Here is a 9,919-nt window from a genome sequence, read left to right as displayed (position 1 = left end):
TTCTTTGGTTTTCTGCCTTCGCAAACGCACAAACAACAACTTGATAAAGCATTTCTGCGCGCCTCGATTAATTCGCCCCATATAAGCCATTTTCAAAAGCTATATTTCCTCACGTGTGCGACTGCTGTTGTCTTTATTCAATAGTACCAAACGCTATAGGAAGGTCAGGCATTTTTTTAATGCCGTTTGGAGTTTCAATATCAAAAACCGAAATCCACCACAGCCATCAATTACGAAATGTCTCTCTCTTGACTGAGTGCCCCGTCTGATAGCTAATCATTGGCTTGCCATCGAAGCCCATAAAGGTTAACCAGTGCCATCCATCTGTGTCTTCTACTATATCTGTTGTACACTGTATTAATACATTCATTTATTACAACATTCAATGACAGCTGATCAATATTTTTCAGGCTTTTTTCTTTCACATGCCCTCCATCAAATCAATGCATCACGCAGGGTTGGTAGTAAGATCTCACAAGACATATATATATATTCATGACATGCCTGCACATGTTTTTCTTTCCATTTCTTGATCTTTAAGCAGTCTACCATGGCATTTATTTCATTACCATACGTCAAAGATGTCTTTCACATCAATTTCACTTTTGTTGACTGCTGAGTGCTGCCAGTGCAGTGCACACACTGGGCCAGCCCAGCACAGTGGAGGTTGGCCGAATAGGACGACTTCCAGCCCGATTTATATTTCGTCGTGCAATGCTGTAGCGTGCCGGAAATAACCGATCTACAAGCTCTCAGCACGTTACATTACGATGCGTTGTGAGCTTCGGAAATATGAATGATTAGGCATTACTACACACAGCAAACAATAATCATATCATTTGCCTATTGTGTTTACACTGCAGTATGCAAACCAGAGCCTAGATCTGAATGCACTCCACACACTACTGCATGTGTTAAGAGTTATAATACAGAGTCCAGTCCATTTGAGAAAGGCAACAGGATAATCATGGATGTCAAGACCAGTGGCGTAAAGTAACTCATTTACTCAAGTACTGTACTTATATTGCAAATATTGTACTTTTACTCCACTACAATTATTTGATAACTTTAGTTACTAGTATTTTGCAGATATAAATTATTACATTATAAAACATACATTAACCACTTTAATCCTATTTTATACCTAGGCTATTTGAAAATAGCCGATCTACAAGCTCACAACCCGTCGCATCGCGACGCATTGTGAGCTTGTAGATCGGCTATTTTCAAACATTTTAGTACTTTAACTTTTGGTACTTTAAGTACATTTTGATGCCAATACTTTTGTACTTTTACTCAAATAAAATTTGAATTCTGGACTTTTACTTGTAACAGAGTATTTCTACATTGCAGTATTGGTACTTTTACTTAAGTAAAACATTTGAGTACTTTTTCCACCACTGATTACCAGTCACGTCAGGGCTCAAATGAACATGCTTTTGAGGGAAGGGAGAAAACACCAACATCACAGAGGATTATGACCATTTCGAAGTTCTCTCTCTCTCTCTCTCTCTCTCTCTCTCTCTCTCTCTCTCTCTCTCTCTCTCTCTCTCTCTCTCTCTCTCATATAATAAATAAAGGTCTCTCTCTCTCTCTCTCTCTCTCTCTCTCTCTCTCTCTCTCTCTCTGATAACAAATAAAGGAGGTCTCTGGCTGTGTGAGCAGCCTATCGGATCCCGGGATGCAGCAACACGCATTCAGATGAAAAAGAACAGGCAGTCTGTTCAGTTAATCCTATCCTTTTTATCTCCTGACTGATGCAGCAGTGTGATCACAATGGGCCAGCAGAGCGGAGGGACATGATCAAAGCCATGCGACCAATGAGAGGAGCCAGGATCTGTTTGACTGGGCGCATGTAGCCAAGCGGGAGGTGTGTGGGTGTGTATGTGTGTGAGTGTGTGTATGTGCGTAAAAGTAGGGCCAAAAACATGATTGTGGTCCCGCTCCTGGGTTTCTACCTGGTCACAGGTGCGCTTCTCTCACGCACGGCCAGCGCGTGCCCGTCGCAGTGCAGCTGTTTCTATCACAACCTAAGTGACGGATCTAAGGCCAGGTAAGTGATGATCAACACATTTACACCCACAAATCCATAAGAATAAAGCAGGGAGGCAGAGGGCATTTTTTTCCGAGTTTGTTTGTTTGTTTGTTTGTTTTTGGTGGAGTTTTGTTACTTTAATTCGGTTAACTCGGTTAATTTGGTACAAAGATCGTACTCTATGAAGTGTTGATGTCGGAGTTCATCCCAAAAGTGGGGGTATCCCCCCCCTCCCCCCAATTACCCCTCCTGTGTCCCTGGAATAAAGGCACGATCTTCATGCGTATTAATTCACTTGCCTAATTTGCAGTGGTGGAAAAAGTGCTCACATTTTGTACTTAAGTAAAAGTATCAATACTGCAAAATGTGCAACACTTACAAGTAATAGTCCGGAACACAACATTTACAAAAGTATTGGTATCAAAGTAGAAAGTACTCACTATGCAGAATATCCCATTTCACAAGTTCCTACAAATTGTGAAAACAATATTTTGAAAATAGTAGATCTACAAGCTCACAATGTGTTGCATTGCATGCACTGTGAGCTTGTAGATGTGCTATTTTCAAATGGCCGAAATGTATATAGGGCTGAAGTGGTTACTGTATGTTTTGTAATAATACTCAAAATCTACAAAGTAACTAGTTACTAAAGTTTTCAAATAATTGTAGTGGAGCAAAAAGTACAATATTTGCCTCTGAGATGTAATGGAGTAGAAGTAAAAGTACTGAAAATTGGATATACTCCAGTAAAGTAAAAATACCTCAAAACTGTACTTAAAGGAGTAGTTCACCCCAGAAATTACTTATTTTACCCCATGAAGCCTTGAATCCATGGATTTATTTTTGTTTTTGTGGCATTCCTAAGCCAATAATTTGATTCCCGTCTCCTACCGGCTAATGTATCCGGTAGGAGACACAAAGTAGATTATTTGTGTCTCCTACCGGATCATCAAATTATTGGCTTAGGAATGCCACAAAAACAAAAATAAATCCATGAATTCAAGGCTTCATGGGGTGTGCAATTGATAGAAAATACGTATTTTTTTGGGTGAACTCCTCCTTTAAGTACAGAGTATACTTGAGAGTAAATGTACTTAGTTACTTACCAGTTACACCTCTGGTGAGTAACACACTTACACGCCCAAATCGATAAGAATAAAGGCATGATCTTGCATATTAATTCACAGTTGCCTAATTTGTGCCCTTGTAATGGGCAGGTCTGTCCTCCTCACACGATTAGGCTACAGATGTTTGCACAGAGGTGAACACGTGTGCAAAAGATAATTCAGCTATAGTGCATCATGCCCGCCCGATTTGACTTAAACCTGGATTATCTCACAAAGGCACTTTGAACCTCTCCATCTGCGTTTTGTCATGCAAGCCTGCAAAGTGAGCATTTTCTCACAATTAGGCATATTTTGTAAATACATCACCTCTCTTGATTGTGTGCAAGTCACCACTTTCGGTGGCCAACTGCATTACAAATTGGCAGTGGTGTAAAGTAGCTAAGTACATTTACTCAAGTACTGTACTTAAGTACAATTTTGAGGTATTTTTTTTGTCTTTCCAATTTTCAGAACTTTTACTTCTACTCTAACTTACTCCACTACAATTATTTGAAAACTTTAGTTAGTTACTTTGTAGATTTTTATTATTATTACAAAACAAACATTACCCACTTCAGCCCTATGTACATTTCGGCCATTTGAAAATAGCTGATCTACAAGCTCGCAATGCGATTTTTATACTTTTGAAAACTTGGGACATTCTGCTTAATGAGTACTGTCTACTTTTGGTACTTTAAAGGGATATTTCACTTTCAAAAAAACTTTAGATATTATATATTATAATGGGTTTGTATAGGAAGGGGGCGTGTCTGATAAAATGAATATCAAATATCTAAATACTGAATCAAGCAACTTAAAAACGGTCTGGGGGGCTCACAAAAGCCTGAGTAGACGATAAAATGACCAAACGTTTTTTTGAAAGTGAAATATCCCTTTAAGTACATTTTGACACCAATACTTTTGTACTTTTAATTCCGGACTTTTACTTGTAACAGAGTATTTTCTACATTGCAGTATTGATACTTTTACTCAAGTAAAACATTAGAGTTTTTCCACCACTGCAAATTGACAGTAGATAATTCAAATCGTAACATTCAACAAACATTCCTGGCATCCTTCAGGAGCGTGATCTGCAACGACCCGGACATATCCCTCGTGCCCACCGGCTTTCCGGTCGACACGTCCAAGCTGCGGATCGAGAAGACGGCCATCCAGGGCATCCCCAGCGAGGCCTTCGGCTACCTCTCCAGCCTGGAGTTCCTGTGGATGTCCTTCAACGCGCTGTCCTCGCTCAACCCGGACAGCTTCCGCGGTCTGGTCAACCTGGAGGAGCTGCGCTTGGACGGGAACGACCTGAGCGCCTTCCCGTGGGACTGTCTGGCGGACACGCCGGGCCTCCGGCTGCTCGATCTGCACAACAACCGGCTGACCTCGCTCCCCGCGGAGGTCAACGCCTACATGAGAAACCTCACGTACTTGGATCTATCCAGCAACAGTCTGTCGACTCTGCCGGCTGAAGTGCTCTCCGTCTGGCTGACGGTTAAACCAACACAAGCAGGCCCAGACAGCTCCAAAATGATTCTTGGTAAGCAGTGTTGATTTCGTTGACTAAAACTAAGGCGATTATTTTTTTGTCGACTCGGTTGACTACCTTTTTTCACTTACGAAAACGAAATAAAAACGAAGCTATGATGACTAAAACTACGACTAAATATACTGACAATTTCGTCAACAAATAATAATAAAGACAAAAATGTTATAGGGAGGGACTAGTGGAGAAGAGATCCAGTAGAACTAACACAAGTCATCATGGGTGCGCGTGGGTGTCACAGACCGAAAATAGCTGATCTACAAGCTCACAACGTTGTGAGCTTGTAGATCTGCTATTTTCGGCATGCAGGTGAAAATCAGCCATTTAGATGGCATCACTGCTCGCCAAAAATACATTATAGTCGACTAAAACTAGACTAAAACTAAAACATTTCATAAGACTAAAATATGACTAAAACTAAACATATTTTTTTCCAAAAGACTATGACAAAAACTAAATCAAAATTTGCTGTCAAAATCAACACTGTTGGTAAGGGACAGCGCTACGTTAGCGGGCCTTATGTTCCAGTCATCGTTTCCCACTCTCTCTCTCTTTTGCTGAAAGGCGTTGTGTGTGTAATGGAAGCCAGTATAGGACTGGTCCTGGGGGTAAATTAATCCACATTTACCCTACATGTTTTGTTTTTCCCCAGTGGAATATCATCATCATCATCATCATCATCATCATCATCATCATCATCATCATCATCATCATCATCATCATCATCATCATCATCATCACCACCATCGCCGTATGTATGTATGTATGTATGTATGTGTGTGTGTGTGTGTGTGTGTGTGTGTGTGTGTGTGTGTGTGTGTGTGTGCGTGTGCGTGTGTGTGTGTGTGTGTATTTATGTATGTATGTATGACTGGTACATTGTACAGTATTTCTATGTAGTGCGTGCGTGCGTGCGTGCGTGCGTGCGTGCGTGCGTGCGTGCGTGCGTGCGTGTGCAGGGCCCTCTGGAAAAAGCACACACACACACACACACACACACACACACACACACACACACACACACACACACACACACACACACACACACACACACACACACGACGCGCACATTCCACCTGTGCGTAACGTGCGTCTTTCTTTCCTCCTCCGGGTTTCAAGCATGACATTAACCCTATACATATACATGTATGTTTCACATGACGCCCCCTGCAGGCCTCCACGACAACCCGTGGGTGTGTGACTGTCGGCTGTACGAGCTGGTCCAGTTCCAGCACCAGTCCCCGGTGACGCTCTCGGTGGCGTTCATTGACCCGCGGCTGCGCTGCTCGGCTCCAGAGAGCCTGTCCGGGGTCCTGTTCGGCGACGCCGAGCTGAGGAGGTGTCAGCTCCCCCACATCCACACCGCGGTGGCCCGTGTCCGAAGTGCCGTCGGAAACAACGTGCTGCTGCGCTGCGGGACCATAGGGGTCCCCGTTCCCGACATGACGTGGCGCAGGGCGAACGGCAGAGCCCTGAACGCAACAGGTGAGGTATAGCAAATGCATAGGCAATTTTTGCCTCTGCCAACGGGGGGGGGGGGGAGGAAATATATGAACATATATTTTCTATACATGCAACATATATGTCTCTCATATGTGACATATTCGGAATTGGCCGTACATATATATCCATATATGTGGCATATATGTGGACATAATATAAGCTATAAGTCGGTCAAGTTGTATGACCATTATGCAAGCATATTGAAGCTGAATTACTTGCCCCCTATCTTTTTGCGCACATCTCACATACCACAATCACATTTATTTAATCATTGTGTCTATTAGTCTAAATATAAAGTTACAAATGACTATATATATATATTATATATATATATATATATATTTTTTTTAGCAAATGGATAGTGGTGGAAGAAGCTTAAGTAAAAGTATCAATACTGCAATGTAGACATACTCTGTTACAACTTACAAGTAAAAGGAATTCAAGATGTACTTCAGTAAAAGTACAAAAGTATTGGTATCAAAATGTACTTAAGGTACCAAAAGTAGAAAGTACCCATTATGCAGAATGTCCCCTTTCAAAGGTTTCAAATGTATAAAATGGAAAAACATCTTTTGAAAATAGCAGATCTACAAGCTCGGTCAGATCGGCTATTTTCAAATGGCCAAAGGTTAACTAGGGCTGAAGTGGGTAATGTATGTTTCATAGTAGTAATCCAAATCTACAAAGTAACTAGTAACTAAAGTTTTCAAATAATTGTAGTGGAGTGAAAGTACAAGTATTGAAAACTTGTACTTCTACTTCTTAAGTGCAAATGTACTTAGTTACTTTATACCACTGCAAATGGACCGCTCAAAAAACGCTGTGTCTGCGTTGTATTGTCATGCAAACACCCGGTGGCAGTTTAGGCACCATGGACAGCGCCCCGCTAATTCCTCTCTCTCTCTCTCTCTCTCTCTTTCTCTCTCTCTCTCTCTCTCTCTTATACATATTGCTTGCTGATTGTTCAACTAGGCCTACATTCATTTGCATTTTGTGATTACTTATGACTATAATTGACACCTAGTCACCTACTACATTCAACTTTAATTTGACAAATTCAGAATATGAAAATAATTATAACCAATTATTAAACCAATGTCCAGAGAAGTTGTATGCTGTTTTAGAATTGACATGTTTAATTGAGTAATCCTGTTTGGTGAAATATCACATCTGGACTCATGGTTCTGGAAGACCATGTGTCTGACTGATGGACAGTGTTTACTAAACTAAAACTGACTTTGAATAGTGGGGTAGTTTATTTATTTAGTTGTGCAGTATGTGCAATATGTGTACCTGTGAACAAGTGACCACTTTTTGCATTAAACTCAATTGAGTGCCATTTTTATTTTGCTGGCATATGATTTCTTTATATTATATTTTGCACAAAAAAAAAGTTAAAAAAAAGAAGCTTTAATTAACAAAACTAGATTTCTCCCTAGTTTAGCTGTTTACAATTCTTCTAGTGTGAAGTAATTGGTAGCTTAAGCTATGCTTTCAAAGCAGCTTCCCTACAACTGTGTCAGCACTTTCATGACGTTTCTAGAGAGCTAACAGTTATGACAGCAAAGTTGTAGATTTGACTGTCAGCTGTGATTACAGCCGACAGTCAAAAAAATCCACTGATCTGTTGTTTCTGCATTGATTGTGATGCCACAATCAGCACTCCATATTACATTTTGTTTTCCTGATCGATTACTTAAAAAACATATATTATAAATCAGGAAGTGTACTGATAAGTTTTATAACTGTTGCTATCCCAAAATGCATCTAAAAACAATCCTGGACAACACTTTAATTATTTATGTGAAGTAGCCTGCACATCCTTACTGTTAACATGGTGTAACAGCGATTATCTCCTTTCCATCCCCACAGTCCAGCAGGAGACCTCAAAGGAAGGAATCACCTGGTCCATCCTGCGTGTCTCTGCTGTGTCGTTCCGTGACTCCGGGAGGTACATCTGCATGGCCGCCAACTATGCGGGGAATGCCGAGGCTGTCATCTCTCTAATGGTCTCCAACACGACGATCTCTCTAATGGTCTCCAACACGACGAAATCGGTCGGAAACCCAACCAGCCCTGAGAGGAAACCCAAAGCCAAGAAACAGAACCAGCAGGCCGCCTACCAGGAGAAACTGGTGGCCAGATATGTGGCTCCTACCTCCGCCCCTGCGCCCTCACCCGTCTTGGAGCCTGGCCCTCCGGCAAGCTCTGGGCCTGGACCTGGGTTAGCTGGCTTGGCCTCGGAACCTGGCCCTCCACCTGGCCCTGGACCTGTGTTAGCCAAATTGGCCTCGGAACCTGGCCCTTCCCCAGGCTCTGGGCCCGGACCTGGGTTAGCCAGCTTGGCAAAGGAGCCTGTCCCTCCACCTGGCTCGGCACCCGGCCCTGGGTTAGCCAGCTATAGCCTGGCTGACAGAAATGACACTCGTGTGCCCGCGCCTACTGCCAGCCCGGATGCGCTGCTGGAACTGGAAAAGACCAACCTCAGCAACCTGGCGGCCAACACCTCGTTTCTCCAGCAGGACCCCGACAGGGTGGTCCGGTCCGTCAAGGTGGTCGGGGACACGGACAACACCATCGCTCTGAACTGGAGGGCCCCGACGGCCAAGAACACCACCGCGTTCAGCGTGCTCTACGCCGTGTTCGGAGAGAGGGACATGAGGAAGATCAACGTCGGGGCGGGGGAAAACCGCGTCACCATCAACGGGCTGGTGCCACAGACCAAGTACATCGCCTGTGTGTGCGTCAGGGGGCTGATCCCCAAGAAGGAGCAGTGCGTCATCTTCTCCACGGACGTGGCGGCCAGCGCCACCAGCATGCAGAGGCTCATCAACGTGATCGTGATCACGGTCGCCTGCATCATCGCCGTGCCGCTCACCGTCATCGTGTGCTGCGGCTGGCTGAAGAGGCGGATCCAGAAGTACTGGGGCAAGAAGTCCAAGAACATCCAGGACTCCTACGTGACCTTCGAGGCGCTTTCCCCCGCCACGAAGGCCAAGGGGCTGGAGGGCGAGTATCTCACCAAGCTGAACCCGGAGGAGTCCAACCGGCTGCTGTCCGCCCGCTCCAGCCTGGACTCCGAGGCCACGGCCAAGATCGAGGGACAGCCCAACGAGTACTTCTGCTGACGTGAAGCTCCAGCTCCAGCTATGCACCACCTCCTCCCCCAAACCCACCCGTACTCCCACCCGTACGTTCCCCCTCGTCACGCCCCCGATGGTCTCGTGCCTAACCACCACCCCCACCCCCACCCTCACCCGTACCCTCACCACCACGTGCACCCGCGTCCTCACCAGCACCCCGAGGTCAGCCCCCCTCGCACGCGCTCGCACACGACGCGTTCTCACCAGCATCCCGAGGTCAGCCCCCCTCCCACACGCTCGCACACCCCGCACCCGCACCAGCATCCCGAGGCTAGCCTCCCTCACACGCGCTCGCACACGGGATGCTGGCCGCACCCGCACCAGTATCCCGAGGTCAGCCCCCCTCCCACGCGCTCACACCCACCGCACCCTCACCAGCATCCCGAGGTCAGCCCCCCTCCCACGCACTCACACCCGCCGCACCCGCACCAGTATACCGAGGTCAGCCCTCCTCACACCCGCTCGCACACCCCGCCGCACCCGTGGGATTCCCCTCCTCCGCCCGTCCCTCCCCGTTGGATCGCGCCTCCAACCCCGCCGCCTCAGAGGCCCAGCTTCTATCAGAGGACCTTTGCACGCT

The 9,919-nt window shown here is 45.1% G+C and overlaps 1 protein-coding gene across 4 annotated transcripts; it reads left to right on the top strand.

Annotated features, from left to right (window-relative positions):
- The first annotated feature begins 1,900 nt into the window (after nucleotides 1-1,900).
- lrit1a (leucine-rich repeat, immunoglobulin-like and transmembrane domains 1a) lies at nucleotides 1,901-9,376 on the top strand. Of its 4 annotated transcripts, none has more exons than XM_080449178.1 (5): nucleotides 1,901-2,053; nucleotides 4,224-4,687; nucleotides 5,867-6,178; nucleotides 8,069-8,376; nucleotides 8,548-9,376. In XM_080449178.1, exons 1-5 carry the CDS (start codon nucleotides 1,929-1,931, stop codon nucleotides 9,322-9,324), a joined length of 1,986 nt encoding a protein of 661 aa, XP_080305304.1. In that variant the 5' UTR covers nucleotides 1,901-1,928; the 3' UTR covers nucleotides 9,325-9,376. The 4 variants fall into 4 exon arrangements, with proteins under 4 accessions (XP_080305304.1, XP_080305302.1, XP_080305303.1 ...); XM_080449176.1 differs by having other exon boundaries at nucleotides 8,069-8,389; nucleotides 8,534-9,376; XM_080449177.1 differs by having other exon boundaries at nucleotides 8,069-8,397; nucleotides 8,551-9,376.
- The last annotated feature ends 543 nt before the right edge of the window (nucleotides 9,377-9,919 follow it).

The sequence above is a fragment of the Gymnoscopelus braueri genome, assembly GCF_963280865.1.
Source record: "Gymnoscopelus braueri genome assembly, chromosome: 14".
In the NCBI taxonomy this organism is placed as follows: Eukaryota; Metazoa; Chordata; class Actinopteri; order Myctophiformes; family Myctophidae; genus Gymnoscopelus; species Gymnoscopelus braueri.
This window is presented reverse-complemented; position numbering and strand designations above follow the sequence as displayed.